The sequence below is a fragment of the Halichoerus grypus genome, chromosome 15, assembly GCF_964656455.1.
Source record: "Halichoerus grypus chromosome 15, mHalGry1.hap1.1, whole genome shotgun sequence".
Taxonomy (NCBI): Eukaryota; Metazoa; Chordata; class Mammalia; order Carnivora; family Phocidae; genus Halichoerus; species Halichoerus grypus.
This window is the reverse complement of record NC_135726.1, coordinates 55205178-55220556: the sequence shown is the minus strand read 5'-3', so window position 1 is coordinate 55220556 and position 15379 is coordinate 55205178. Positions and strand designations below refer to the sequence as shown.

The following is a 15379-nucleotide window of genomic DNA, read 5'->3' as shown; positions in this document are numbered from 1 at the left end:
CATCCTAGGAGATGTTCAAAGTCAATCGTGTGTCATTCTGCGATGGGAGAGTTATGTGGTCCAAAGACAGAGGGAGTAATTTAAAAGAACGGAGTCCCTCAGTTGCAAAGATCTTCAGATTTGGAGAAAAAGCACATGTCTTAAGAACCAAAGCAAGGTGAAAGTTGATCAAGCCACATGATGGGAGGGAGTGGCTGATTTTTATGCGTATGTGGAAATACTAAGTCATGTGAATGGCCTGGGCCCGCCTTGACCAATCCCTTCTAAAGGTTTTGGATGGTATATAGGGCCATGAAATGCACCAGAGTCACCAGGAAGAACCAGTCAACAAATGTCCAGAGCAAAATCAACTTCAGTTCATTAAGAGAGAATTATCTTCTTTAAAGGATATGACAAATAACAAACACTTACTTAGTACATGCCAGGCGCTGGTCTAAGAGCTTTATATATTAACACATTTAATCTTCATAGCACACCTATGAACTAAGTACCATTATTGTTTCGATGTTACAGACAGGGAAACTGAGACACAGAGAGGATCCTTGATTAGCCCAAAGTTTCACAGAGAGTAAGTGGCCAAGCCGACATTTGAATGCCAAGGGGTTGGCGCCAGAGTTTCAGGTCCTGACTGCTCAGGTATAGGGTAGTCTTCTTTCAATTCCGGTACATTCTCAAGTTGATCATATTTACATGTGTAATATGCATAGATGTATAAATTTACCTAAATGTTCTGGGAGGTTTGTCTAAAAACTGAAGGGCTTCCAGAAGAGATTGAATGTGTTGGTTTTAGAAATGTAGTTTAGGGACGCCTGGGTGGCTCAGTCGGTTAAGCATCTGCTTTCGGCTCAAGTCATGATCTCGGGGTCCTGGGATCGAGCCCCGTGTTGGGCTCCCTGCTAAGCAGGGAACCTGCTTCTTCCTCTGCCCCTCACCTTGCTTGTTCCCTCTCTCTCTCTAAAATAAATAAATAAAATATTTTAAAAAATAGAAATGTAGTTTAAAATGTTTGAAGATACTTAATTAACTGAGTTTGTAAATGAGACCAAACATTATTGTAAAGACCTATCTGGAATAAAGAGGCATATCTAGAATTAAAAGGGTCGTAAGCCAACCTTGAAAGATTAAGGAAGAAGTGGGTTGCTGGATTTGTCACTTCCATGCGTGCAATATGAATCGCAATAATCAAAATAACCCTCAGAACAGTTTTTTTCCCCCTGTACCCTGAAGCCAGGATCAAAGGCTCTAAAACCTCTGGTTCAGCAGATGCCAGCTTACAGAAGGGAGCAATTCAGCTCGGTTCTGCCCCCAAGGAATGTGAGATCCACGAGGACAGCAGCATCTCCAGGAGTCCTTGTCCATTTTGTTCACGGGTGGACCTCAGTCTGGCTCGCAGGGGTTGCTCAGGAGAGAGCTGTTGAGTGAGTGAGTGGCTCCTACATCCCAGCTGGTCAGAAACTTGGAAACACAGTCAGAGACGGATTCAGAGAGTCAGGGCCAGACAGAAAAAAGAGGCCGAATGGAGAAAAGGTGGGAAGAGGCAGCTCCAGATGGCCCAGGACTGGTGAGACAGAAGCCACCTTTTGGGATCCCCACCCAGTGCCCCATTTCCCAAAGGGCCAGGAGCCACCCACCCCCTATCCTGGCCTCTTGGCCTCTTTCCCCATCAACAGGTGGCCCTGCCCAACCTTCTCACCCACGCCTGGCTGCACCAGCCCAGCCAAGTCTTCTGCAGGGGGCCCCCAGACTGGATCCCTACTCCTTTTTGCCCTGTGGCCCCAGCCCCAGGGTGAGGGGCAGGAGGAGGGATGAAGGATCCCTTTGGCAAAGTGGCCTGAGTCTTCTCTACTCCAAATGCAACGCAAGGGAGACAGAGGGACACAAAGATGCAGAGATACAGATACTTGGAGCCAGTGACGGGGGTGGGGGGGAGGGACAGAGGGACAGAATGGGGCAGATGCAGAGACAGAAACAGAGAGAGACTGAGAAGGATAGAGTCACAGAGGAAAGAGAGGTAACACAGAAGGAAAGATACAAGAGAGACTCTGAGGTATAGAGACCGAGATTGAGAATCACAGACACATAAATGGAGTGATGGATATGCTCAGTATCGGTGGTGATGTGTGTCAGACCTCATCAAATCCTACACATTAAATATGCACAGTTTATTGTAACCTGATTCCACCTCAAAGCTGTAAAGAAAAGAAAAAGGCAGAGGAGAAGTAAAGGAACAAAAGACCAGAATTCTAAGGTATGTTGACATATGCACCACTCAGAACCATTAAAAAGAGAGTGAATCAGGAGACACAGATAAAGGGCAAGGGTTAGAGACACAGAAAAACAGAGAGGGAGGGACAGAGAGATCGACGCGTTGAGACACAGGGAGAGAGACAGGGATCCTAAGACAAAGGATGGGGAGAGAGACCCAAAATGAGATACTTTGTGGGCGCGTCTTATGTTGAGAGAGACTCAGAAAGATTCAGAGGGAAGCAAACACAGAGAAGGAAGGCTGTAAGAGTTTGAAAAAATAGACAAAGATGGGAAGATGAGGGGCGCCTGGGTGGCTCAGTCATTAAGCGTCTGCCTTCAGCTCAGATCCCAGGGTCCTGGGATCGAGCCCCGCATGGGGCTCCCTGCTCTGCAGGAGGCCTGCTTCTCCCTTTCCCACTCCCCCTGCTTGTGTTCCCTTTCTTGCTGTTTCTCTCTCTCTCAAATAAATAAATAAATAAAGCTTAAAAAAAAAGATGGGAAGATGATAAGGTGGGACGGAGAGAGGCAGAATGAGTGAAGAACGTGGAAAATAAAGAAAAATCCAGGCACCAAGAAGACCCCCCAGAGCTGGTGAGAAGCATGAGCTTGAAGCTGGGGGGACAGGGGTTCAGGGCCAGTCTTGCGGAGACCCCTTCCCAACCCTCCCTCCTGCCAGGGAAGTAGGAAGTGGCCTTCGGGACTGGGTGGGGGGTGCTCTGGGGGTGGAGGTGGGGGGAAGCAGGAGGAGTGATTGCTAAGGCCTGGCAGGGCGCCTCACTACCTGGGAATGTGCCCCGGGGATCAGTGGGTGGTTATAACTCAGGCTGAGTGCCCAGAGCCGAGGAGGAGGTGGCTGAAGGACGGCGCAGGCCTGAGAAGTCTGTCGCTGAGCTGGGAGTGGGTTCCCCACACCCTACCTGGGGGACTCGGCAGGTGAGGCCTGCGGAAGAGGACAGGGAGAGGGAGAGGTGTCTGCGTCTGGCTCTGGTCTTGGATGCACCCCTACTCTCTCTTTATCCTCCCTCTTTGCACAACTGGAGGGGTCTGGATGTCTGCTCCTCTGAAGTCTGTAGTCTCTGGGTTGGGGGGCAATGTCCTTGTGGTTCCTTTCTGCCCTGAGAAATGGGGCAAAGAAGGAAGGGAGGTGGGGTAAGGGCTCCCAGCATCACCCGGGCCTCCCTCCCTTTGTCCTCCCCACAAGGTGCAGTGGCCATGGCTCCAGCAGGACACTCCTGGATGTGGATGGTCGGTGCCCTGATCACAGCCCTGATTCTGGGGGTGACAGGTAACCAGAACCCCTGTTGTGCACCTGTCAGCTAACTGTGGGTGGGGCTGTGGGTGACTCTGAGTGACATTGGAGTGTTTGTCCCAGGGGCACTCTGTGTGATGGGGTATGGCTCTGGGACTGGGTGACTGTGAGTCAGAGTCTGTATTCATGTTTGGACGATTGTGGGTGGCTGTGTGCCTGTCACTGTGTGTGGTTTTGGGGGGGTGCCTTTCCCCATATCAAGTGACTGCCTGTAACTGGTGCACTCGCTTGGAGGCTGTGCGTGTGATTGTGTGACTGGGCGTGTGTGCGTTTGGGATCGTGGGGGACTCAATGTCTGTGCGGGTAATCGTGTGCACATTATGTGTGTGGCTCTGTGTGACTGAAGGCATCTGGAGTTCTTGTAACAAAAGCGCTGGTTATGGTGAAAACGCGCAGCCAGGTGCTTGCAGGTAAGGAGCGGTTTGGGGCTGAGTGATTGCCGCTGAGTGCAGGACTATGGGCGGCTCTGCTTGGGCTGTGTGACCGCTTGAGGTTCTACGTCGGGGTGATGGTGACTGCGTGTTTATCGGGGACTGTCTGTGTGATGGGGCAACCGCGTGGGTGGAGTTTCCGTCCCTGCCTTGAGGGACTAGGTGTGCTGGAGTGTCTGTCACTACGAGGTCTTGGCTGTGTGAAGGTGGCTGATGCTAGGTCACTTGCACTGTGCCCCGCTGGGCTTACTGAGGGTACTATTGTCACCATGCCCATGTGCCCGTGTGCGGAAGAGCCTGTGCTGGTCTCCACGTCCCTGAGACACTGCGTGGGGGCGCGAGATCTTGTGAGGCTGCCGCCTGGTGCGCTTGCCCGGAAAGTGTGTGCACGGCGAGCCGGAGCCGCACCCGCGGCCAGGCCGGTGGAGACGGTGCGCCTCTCATTAACGGTGCGTGTGCTTGTCTGTGACAGCAGCTGTGTGCGTGTTCCCTGGAGTGTGCGCGCCAGGCGCTTGGCATCTGTGGGTCATCAGCAAGAATATGAACAAGTACACAGACTATGGGGGGCGGAGCAATGGAGTGGGGTATCTGTGTCTGGCTGTAGGGGGGAGGGTATTGCCAGCAGGATTCAGGAGGTGAACATTCGTGTTTGAGAATTCAAAATGAGTCCTGTTTTCTGTCGCCATCGGGCCCCTCTAGCTGAGCACTCCTCCTGGTTCTGTTCCCCCAACTCTCCCTCCGTCCAGTGGCTCTAACTCTGTCCCCCTTTCCTCAACCGCACTGCTACTCCAGACTTTATCCACAGTCAAGGTCCCCTTGGGCTGTGCACCCCCCAGCCCCGCAAGCCAGGCCCCACCTCTATGGCTCTCCCCGTTTTGGCCACGGTCCACTTCCGGTCCTGTCGGCAGCTCCTAGAACCCAGCCCCTACCTCCTTGCCCGAAGTCTGGGCTCTTTATAGACTCGATCTCCCCACGTGACCCTGGCCTCTCAAATTGCCCCCTCCAGCCCTGACCTCATTCGCTGAGGCCTGACCCCACTTCTTGAGCCAAGGTCCCACCACTAAAGCCCTGATCACGGGCCCATTCCCAGGCTCCACCCCCTGAACCTTGGCTCCGCCCCTGGGAAGGTCCAATTTTACCTCCCTTGGCCCCGCCCACTGAGCTCTAGCCACTCCCAGGAACCTTGAGGCGCAGGAAGAGTCCAGTAAACCACCTGATCCTGGACACTGTCCTTGAGTTCTAAGCCTGGCCCCTCTTCCAGGTTTCACCCTTAGACTCCAGGCTCCGCGCCTAAAGCCCTGGGCCCGACCCCTTCCTCAATATAAGAGTCTTTCGGGGGTCAGACGACCTCCGGAGGGTCCCACCTCTTGGATCTAAGACCCACCCGCCGAGCCCAAGCTCCGCCCCGATCCCAAGCCCCGCCCGTTTTCGGCCCCCAGAGCCTGTTCCTGCAAATGATGTTACCTCCTGCAACAACCCCTCCGACACTGGGTCCTCCGGAAGCACCCGGGACGCTGGAGCTGGGGCCCAGGAGAACACCAGGGCGGACGAAGGCAGCAGCAGCCGCATTGTGAATGGGACCGACTGCGAGTTGCACGCGCAGCCGTGGCAGGGGGCGCTGTTGCTGCATGCCAACCAGCTCTACTGTGGGGCCGTGCTGGTGAATCCGCAGTGGCTCCTCACAGCGGCCCACTGCCGGAAACCGTGAGTGGGGCTCCAAGAGCAGGGCTGGACAGGACAGGGGCGAGCGGGAGGGGCATGGAGGTGAGTGTGCGGCGCGGATGAGAAAGGGGTACAGTTGGGATGGGATCAAGGATGGAGTTGGGGTAGAGAGCGGGGTTAGGCTGGGGAGAAGATTGTGGTGGGGGTGGGAGTTAGAGATGTGGTGGATTTGGGGTGAGGAGTGCATATGTTGAGTGGTTTGGAATGGACATGTGATTCAGACTGGCTTTAGAGTTTGGGATGGGGTAGGGTAGAGATGAAAATGGTATTGGGATTGGAAATAGCTGTGGGCTTGAAGATGGGGTTGGGGTTAGCTTTAAGAATGGTACTGGAGATGGCTGGATTTGGAGTTGGGAAGGCACGTGTTGATGGTTTGAGGGTGGGCGAAGAATTAGGGCTAGGGTCAGGGATGCAAATGGGTTGGATTTGGGGCTGGGCATGAGTATGTTGACGGTCTGGAACAGAGACGCCATTAGGAGAATTGGAGATGGGTGGAGATACATGGGGATGGGTTAGGGCTGGGGGCGGGAATGGATGTAGGATTGAGGATAGGGTTGGGATTAGAGTTATTGGGGGGGTGGAGGGTTGGATTTGAGGTTAGGGTGGTTAGATCAGGGTTGGGAATGCAGAGGTGGTGGTTTATATGTGGGGAAAGGATTCAGGTTGGGGATGGGATGGGGTGAAGACAGGGTTGGGACCAGATTTGGGGTGTGCTCAGCACTGGATATGGGCATAGGGATCGGGGTTGCTAGTAATCTGCACCATCTTCTTTAGATTTTACAGAATTCGTCTTGGCCACCATTCCTTTTCGCCCGTTTATGAAACCGGGCAGCAGTTGTTCAAAGGGATCAAATCTATCCCCCATCCTGGCTATTCCCATCCTAGCCACTCCAATGACCTCATGCTCATCAAACTGAACAGAAGAATCCATCAGACTCAGGCTGTTAAGCCCATCAACATCTCCTCCCACTGTCCCACTGCTGGGACCAGCTGCTTGGTTTCTGGCTGGGGAACAACCAGCAGCCCCCACGGTGAGCGGCCAGGTCCCTCTTGATGCCCACCCATGTCTGCCTTCTCCCCCTCTCTGCCTCTGAGCACTGCCCCTCCCCATCTTTCTCTGTTGCTCACAGTGGCCCTGCTCTGTGTGTGTTTCCGACAGTTAAATTCCCCAAGGTCCTCCAGTGCTTGAACATCACTGTGCTAAGTACCAGCAGGTGCAAGAAGGCCTATCCAGGACAGATAGACTCCACTATGTTCTGCGCTGGTGACGAGGCGGGCAGAGATTCCTGCCAGGTAAGGCTCAAGACTTCTACATTCAGGCAGCAGAGACGCCCTGAGTGCCAACTATGTAACCTGAAACTTTGCTAAGTGCTGGGAACCCAGCCCTGTCCAATAGAAATATAATGTGAGTCATACATGTCATTTTAAATTTTCTAGTAGCTACATTTTACAAAGTGAAAAAGAAGCAGGTAAAGTTCGCTATCTTAATAATAAATTCTATTTAACCCCATGTATCCCAAGTAGCATGATTTCAAAATGTAGTTAATATAAAACAATTATAAATGAGATATGTTACATTCTTTTTTTTTTTAATAGTAAGTCTGTGAAATCCAATGTGCATCACATGACAGCATATCTCAATTGGGCTAGTCATGTTTCAAGCGCTCAACAGCCCCATGTGACTAGTGGCTACCGTATTAGACAGCACTGGTCTAGAGGGAGAGATCAAGAGATCAAGCCTGCTTTATATGGTTGGGCAGGTTGTGCACTGTATACATATATCACTGCTAAGGGGGCAATCTTCATGTAGTAGACATTCACAGTGTTGTCTATTTATTTTAGCAAATTTCAGGCAGATGGCAGTTAAGTATCTTGTCCCCACAAAACCTATAGTATGAAAGTTTTCTGACAAATGCTAGTAAACAGTCTTGAGGAAGGAAGACAAAAACCTTTGCCAGGTATTTGAAAAAAAGAGAATGTTTAATAAAGAGGCTTGATTGCAAGCTTGTTGGAAGGGCTGGAGGGGCAAAAAGGTAAAAAACCCCAATGGTTGGGGCGCCTGGCTGGCTCAGTTGGAAGAGCGGGTGATTCTTGATCTCAGGGTTGTGAGTTCAAGCCCCAAGTTGAGTATAGAGATTACTTAAAATAAAATAAAAAATAAAATTATTTAAAAAAACCCAATGGTCAAGAAAATGCATAAATAGGGTAATTTCAGAGACTGATAAAAACTATGCAGAAAATAAAACATAGTTTTATGATAGCGAGTGATGAGGGGCAATATTCAAAAGGGTGGTTGGGAGGTGGGTAGAGGGTAGAGGCGGGTAGAGACTGAATGACATAAAGGAGCCAGCCTTGCAAAGGTTAAGGGAAGGAAAAGCATGTGCAAAGGAGTTTGGCTGCCTCAAAGGACAGAAAAAGCCAGAATGTTTGGGGAACTGAGTTGGGGGGGTGGGTGGACGCAGTAAGAGTTGAGCCTGGAGAGATGGGTGGGGACCAATGTTCAACAAATATTCCTTGATTCCTAACACAGAGCTTCTCTGTGTCCTCATGGAAGCTCTATCTGTTGAGGATGACAGAAATTAAAAGTAAACTCTTGCAGGGATCAGGACCCTCCCCTGTATTCAGGCCCTCAAGGGTTCTAGAAGGATGTAAATTAAGGTGCTCTCTGCTGGCAGGATGAACACTTCAGTAATATTGGCAATTACTAAGGAAGCTGTGGCCTCGGACAGCACTCCTGTCCCATTTTGATGGCTGGGAAAGAGTTCCTCCCCACCAATTTTATAAACCTAGAGGATTGTAGCAACTTCCCAATGTCATCTCTGTCCCCACTCAATATGGAAACACGCACATCTGGATAGAGGAGTGGGCAGAGGGATTTTTATCAGAAGAAAGCACGTCTAATTCGAATGTCGGCATTCTTTAAAAAGATTTTTATTTATTTATTTTTAATTTATTTTTATTTTTTTTAAAGATTTCATTTTTATTTATTTGACAGAGAGAGACACAGCGAGAGAGAGAGAGCACAAGCAGGGGGAGTGAGAGAGGGAGAAGCAGACTCCCCGCTGATCAGGGAGCCCGACGCAGGGCTCGATCCCAGACCCTGGGATCATGACCTGAGCCAAAGGCAGATGCTTAACGACTGAGCCACCCAGGTGCCCCCAAAAGATTTTTATTTTATTCGAGCCCACCTGGGGCTCGAACTCGACCTCGAGACCAAGAGTTGGGCGGTCCACCAACTGAGCCAGCCAGGCGCCCCTCAAATGTCAGCATTTAAAACCATTTAGCTTTTCTGGAACCAAGTTTAGCACCTTGTTTTTCATTTTGCAGACCTCAATTAGCTTTTCATACCAGCATGTGGTCAGGGTGTGGCCACTCAGAGCAAAAAGTAATAACACTAATACTATAATAATAACGTGGGGCCCTGCTCTATGTGGTTCATGTACACCAGCTCATTAACTCACTTAGCCACTATTACTAGCTCTATTTTATAGACGAGGAGCCAAGCTCAGGGCAGTTAACTAACTGCCTCTCAAAGGAAACTCTGCAGGGATATAAACAAAATATAATGAGAAAAATTAAGTCCCAAGACAGCTGGAATTTAGAGGTGCACGCAGGCAGGTTCTTTTGCCTGAAATAGAGTCTGCTAACACGGAAAGAAGTTGGGCTCTGGACTTCTTTATAACTGATACTAGCATCTTGCGAAAACATACATAAGAAATGACGGTAAAGAGTGGTATTATTATAGGAGAGTAGCTGCAGGAGTTTGGGGAGTTAAGGACGGGCAACCCAAGGAAGCAGTCCTCAACTCCGCCCCGAGGGACATAATGACAATACCTGGCAATAGTCTTGGTTATCACAATTGTGCCTGGGAGAGGAAGGGGGTGACTGGCATCTAATGCATAGAGGTCAAGGATGCTGCTGAGCATCTTACAATGCACAGGACGGCCGCCACACCAAAGAATGATCTAGCCCCAGTGTCAGTGGTGCCCAGGATGAGAAAGCCTCATCCTTCAGGGGCCAGAGAGCTGCCTCTCTGCAAAGGTGAGGTGTAAGTACAAGATGGATTGGTGTCGAGGGCCGGCAAAGAATGAGGAAGGGAAAGGAAGCCACGTCAAGTGTGCTCAGTAGGAGAAATACAGTGCTCAAAGGTTGGAAGAGAGAAAGACAAATAGGGACAGAGAGACCCAGTGAGGGAGACACACGGAAGAGGTGGCGTTGGGTGGAGAGGACAAACGGAACTTCTAAAGGTGGGACTTACAGGGAAATGTTAACATTTCCTCTCTCTCTCTCTCTCTCTCTCTCTGTGTGTCTTATCTGTGTCTCCCTCTCTGTCTTTGTGTCTCTTCACCCCTCTACTTTTTCACCTCTATGTCTCTACCTCTTGCCTCCCTGGCCCTTCTTCACCTGTGTGTCTCCCTCCATCTACCTCCCCACATCTCTGCCTCTCTGAGCTCCTTTCTCCTCCACAGGGTGATTCCGGGGGGCCTGTGATCTGCAATGGCTCCCTACAGGGCCTCGTGTCCTGGGGAGACTTTCCCTGTGCCCAGCCCAACAGACCCGGCGTCTACACCAACCTCTGCCAATTCACTAAGTGGATCAAGGACACCATCCAGGCGAACTCGTGAGGCACCCCAGGACCCGGCATTCTGGTGTGCCCCGCCCTCTGCTGTCCTCACTCCTGCAGGAACCGTGACACTCTTTCCACACCCCTGTTCCTTCCTGAGGATGTTGGGGGTGTTAATCTCTCCAGCCCCTCCCCAAGTCTCCTGGAATCAGGGTCCCCCTTCCCAGCCCTGGGCTGACCCTGTCTTTCCAGTCAGGTCCTAGAGAGAGTTTCCCAGAATGACCAAGGTGAGGGCTGCACCTCAGTCTCCCCCATGCTTCCTTCCTCAGGCCCAGAGGCTGTCCTTGTTCTGCAGCTATTGGTCCCAGAAATAAAGCATCTGAGGAGAAGTGAGCGCCGTATGTGGTGTCCCCCACTCACTGAATGACCAGACAGCCAAGAACAAGTCACTTCTCCCCTCTGCACCATTGTGTTTGCTCTTTGGGGGTATTTCACTTGCAAGAGACAGAGATCCACTCAAGCTGCTTTGCATCTTCTTCTTCTTCTTTTTTTTTTTAAGATTTTATTTATTTTTTGACAGAAAGAGAGACAGCGAGAGAGGGAACACAAGCAGGGGGAGTGGGAGAGGGAGAAGCAGGCTTCCCATTGAACAGGGAGCCTGATGCAGGGCTAGATCCCAGGACTCTGGGATCATGACCCGAGCCGAAGGCAGACGCTTAATGACTGAGCCACCCAGGCACCCCTGCTTTGCATTTTCCTCACAAATATTGATCGAGTGAGTATTTTGTGCAAGGAAGTTGTCAGATGCTGAGATAGTACAACAGACAAAACAGAACAATTTCCTGCCTCACGGAGCTCCCGTTCTCCTAGGGGAAGGCAGACAGTAAAGAGGAAATGGATACATTACCTATGATATGACTAAAACGAGCACAGAGCAGGAGGAAAGAGGACGGCTGCGGGGAGTGGACCTATTTATATCGGATAGTCAAGGAGGGTGTGGGAGGGTGGTATAAAGCCTCACCCGCATCTCCAAGGTGTCCACAGCCTACTCCCTGGAACCTGGGAATATGTGGGTTTATATGGCAATGAGACCTCACAGGTGTGATTAAGGATCTTGAGATGGAGAGATGATCCTGGATTTTCTGGGTGAAACCATTGTAATCCCAAGGTCCTTATAAGAAGGAGTTGGGGTGGGGGGCACCTGGGTGACTCAGTTGGTTAAATGTCTGCCTTCCGCTCAGGTCATGATCCCTCTCCTCCCTGCTTGTGATCTCTGTTGCTCTCTCTGTCTCTCTCTCTCAAATAAATGAATAAAATCTTAGAAAGAAAGAAAAAAAGAAAGAAAGAGAAAGAAAAGAAAGAAAGAAAGAAAGAAAAAGAAAGAAAGAAAGAAAGAAAAGAAAAGAAAAGAAAGAAAGAAAGAAAGAAAGAAAGAAAAAGAAAGAAAGAAAAAGAAAGAAAGAGAAAGAAGAAAGAAAGGAAGAAAGAAAGAAAGAAAGAGAAAGAAGAAAGAAAGGAAGGAAGGAAGAAAGAAAGAAAGTTTGGGGGGGCAGTGGGAATGAGAGAGAGATTGGAAGGTGCTGCTAAGCTGGTTCTGAAGATGAAGGAAGGGTCCATAAACCTAGGAATGTAGGTGGTCTCCAGGAGCTGGAAAAGGCACAGGAATGGATTCTCCCTCCGAGCCTCCAGAAGGAATTCAGCCTTGCCTGTCTATGTCTTTATTTTGGCTCAGTGTGGCAACATTTGGGACTTCCGTCCTCCAGAACAATAAGAGTAAATTGATGTTATTTTAAGATACCAAATGTGATAATTTGTTTCATCAGAAACTAACATCAAGGGCCTCTGGGAGGAAGTGGCATTTGAGCTGAGTCCTACAGAATGACAAGTGGCTAGCCCAGTGGATTTCTGGGGGCTCAGTGTTCCAGACAGAAGTACAAGGCAAAGGCTCTGATATGGGGACAGGCTGGGCATTTCCCAGGAACGGAAAGAAGACCAATGTACCTGGAACCTCTTGGTTTTCCCTAAGAGATTGGGAAGCCATTGGAGTTTTTTAAGCCAGATGGCAACATGACCTGATTTCTATTTTTTTTTTTTTTAGGTTTTTATGTTTTTGACAGAGAGAGAGAGAGAGCCCAAGTAGGCAGAGCGGCAGGCAGAGGGAGAGGGAGAAGCGGGCTCTCCGCTGAGAAGGGAGCCCGACGCGGGGCTCGATCCCAGGACCCTGGGATCATGACCTGAGCGGAAGGCAGATGCTCAACCGACTGAGCCACCCAGGCGCCCCAACATGATCTGATTTCTGTGTAAGAAGATCATTCGCCTGTTGGTGGAGGACGCAAAGGAGCTGCTTATTGGCCAGAGGAGAAAAGGGAAGTCGGTTATCAAAAGAATATCCAAGACTTGGGACGGTCAGATGTCAGCCCAGAAGCAGCTAGCTGCCTGTGGGATCTCTCTCGCTCTCTTTCCTGCAGTGATCTTTCTTTCACGTCTCCCTCTTCTCATTTTCTCCAAGGGGCATCCTCTATTTCCTCCTCAGATTTGGGGGTCATGTGGCCTACAATAGCACGCCCCTGATAACTACCTCCAATTACTGGCGTTTCTTCAGTCCTGATTGGCTGCCTATGGGTCAGGTGCTGACTCTGGGTCCAGTCAGCTGTGGCCAAGGAAGGCGGGGCCACATAGTACACCCTGAATCCCCCATCACCCCTTCACCAGCTGCAGTGGGCAGGGCAGTGCCTCTAAGAAGGCTGTGGGCATGGAAGTCAATGAAACAGGACTGAGCGAACTCTTAAAACAGTTTTTTCTGGACCTCAGTTTTTCCATCCATAAAATGAGAGGATTGCAATGTAAAGATCTTCACGTGTGGACTCAACCCCCGAGATACATACTCCTGGTGGTCAGGAGTGGACACAGAAAGTCACTCCAGGGAATATCTTGGAAATGGAACGTTTTCTTTTTAAGTAAGCTCTAGGCCCAACGTGGGGTTTGAAGTGACAACTCTGAGATCAAGAGTCACATGCTCTACTGACTGAGCCAGGCAGGTGTCCCAGAAATGGAACATTCTAGGAAAGGAATTACATTAGGGAATTTTATCGGTAACAAAACACCGGATTAAAAGTGACTTATATAATAAGGACATTTAGTATTTCACATAACAAGAAACTCAAGGTGAGGACAGTTACATGGGCAGCGTGATGTCTTAAGTGATGTCACTGGGGGTCCAGGTTCTTTCCATCTTTCTTCTCTAACATCCTCTGCATTCATTCATGTACTCAATGATGATATACTAAGTCAGGTAATAGTCTAGTCACTTGGGATAGGGTAATTCACAAAACAGATTTTTAAAAAATCTCTGCCTTCCTTCAGCTTACATTTTAGCAAGGGTAAGAAAATATGTCTGACTTTTTTCTTCAGGCTTGTAACCTCTTGGGTATAAAATGGCTGCTACAGTTCCAGCCATCACAGCCTCACACAACTGTGACAAAAGTCAGGAAGGAGACCTTCTCCTAGCAGACCTCTCTTTATAAGGAAAGAAAGTTCTTCTCCAGGATCCCTCCCTAACCCCCATCTCTCCCTCCCTCCCTCTCTCTCTCTTTCTCTCTCACACACGCACACACACACATCCACCTCTGCAGACTTCTCTTTGGGTCTCAGTGGGAGAGAGTCCTAATGCCCGTTGCTGCAAAAGAAGCTGGAAAAATTGTTTTCTGGCATTTTTAGTCTCTACTGTGGGGTGCAGTCTCTCTCCAGAAGGAAAAGGGGGTGAGAACTGGCTGTTGGGTAGACAGATTGATATAATGATACTCATCATAATTATCTCCCTTGTGCTCAGCCATTTACAACTCCTCACAACAATTTGGGGGGACATTCTACAAAGGTTGGGCTGCCAGGGTTGGGGCCACTGACCTCACCAATGATTCATCTCTTCTTGGTGGTCACCAATCTAAGATTAATATCCAGTGTGCTGTGACAGATGTGGACTTAGCCCAGCTTCGACTGCTCTCTCTAAGCAAGTACAAGATGGGTGGTGTGGTGCAAAACAGGGGCAAATAATACTGACATAATCAATGGCAGGTAACAGAGATAGTTCAAACTTGGAATATTAGAGGAAAAATCTAGAATAGAGCAGAATGCTAGCTGAGGGGCAATTCTGAATATATTTTCCAAAATGATGCTGTTAGTCAATCTGCTTTTGGCAACAAGAGAAAATTCATGCTGTCTTAAGTAGGTTTTGACTTTGCATACCAAGAAATACAGGTAAGGACAGCTCCAGGCAAGGGATGTCAGGTCTCCAGTTCCACTTCTCTCTGCTTCTCTTGGTTCTCCTTCATGTGGGTTCACCGTCCTCAAGATCAACGACTGTAGTGAGTATCTTTTATAGAAAGATGACACTTTTCCAGAAACTACCCCAGCAGAATTCCCTTCATTCTTATTGGTCAGAATTAGGTCACGTGTCCTTTCCTAAGCCAATCACAGGCCAGGGGAAATGGATTAACATGGTTGATTTGCACCAATCAGGGTTCGTTTTCTGAGATTGAGATCAGAAAGTCCCCTGAGTAGTGTAGGCGTGAGGAAAGGGGCTGCTCCCTGAATAAAAGGAAGATTCTGTGATCAAAGAAGAAGAGAAAAATGAATGGTAGGGAAACAGCCAAGGGTGTCTGTGGATAGGCGTCCTTTTAGCAATTTTTTAAATTAACTTTTCAGTGAAGAATAATGTACAAACAGAAATGTGCCTTTATGATAAGTATTATAAACTTGATGAATTTTCACTAAACAGAAGACGCTCTTGTAACCAGCACCCAGATGGGGCAGTAGGATATGACAAGCTCCCCAGAAGATCTTCTAGGGGTCCCCCTGCAGTCACTGCCCCCTGCCAAGTGTAGTGACCTTCCTGACTTTTATCACCATTCTTTGGTTTTGCTCATTTATAAACTTTGTATGAATAAATATAAATTTATTTATATAGATTTATGGAAATACAATAAATGTATACAAATAAAATCACAGTGCATTATCTTGTGTTTGACTTGTTTTGCCCAGTATTATATTTGTGTGCTTCATCCAGATTTTTGTCTGTAGTTGTAAACGTCCCCTTCTCATTATGGCACT

General features: G+C 49.1%; 1 protein-coding gene across 3 annotated transcripts; it reads left to right on the top strand.

Annotated features, from left to right (window-relative positions):
- Nucleotides 1–3061: 3061 nt before the first annotated feature.
- On the top strand, nt 3062–15274 carry KLK5 (kallikrein related peptidase 5). 3 transcript variants are annotated; one of them, XM_036104002.2, is made up of 6 exons: nt 3062–3180; nt 3449–3532; nt 5427–5691; nt 6484–6740; nt 6869–7002; nt 10179–15274. In XM_036104002.2, the coding sequence occupies exons 2-6, from the start codon at nt 3460–3462 to the stop codon at nt 10332–10334; spliced, it is 885 nt and encodes a 294-aa protein (XP_035959895.1). In that variant the 5' UTR covers nt 3062–3180; nt 3449–3459; the 3' UTR covers nt 10335–15274. The 3 variants fall into 3 exon arrangements, with proteins under 3 accessions (XP_035959895.1, XP_077918586.1, XP_077918587.1); XM_078062460.1 differs by having other exon boundaries at nt 3103–3180; nt 3455–3532; XM_078062461.1 differs by lacking the exons at nt 3062–3180; nt 3449–3532 and adding an exon at nt 3736–3966.
- The last annotated feature ends 105 nt before the right edge of the window (nt 15275–15379 follow it).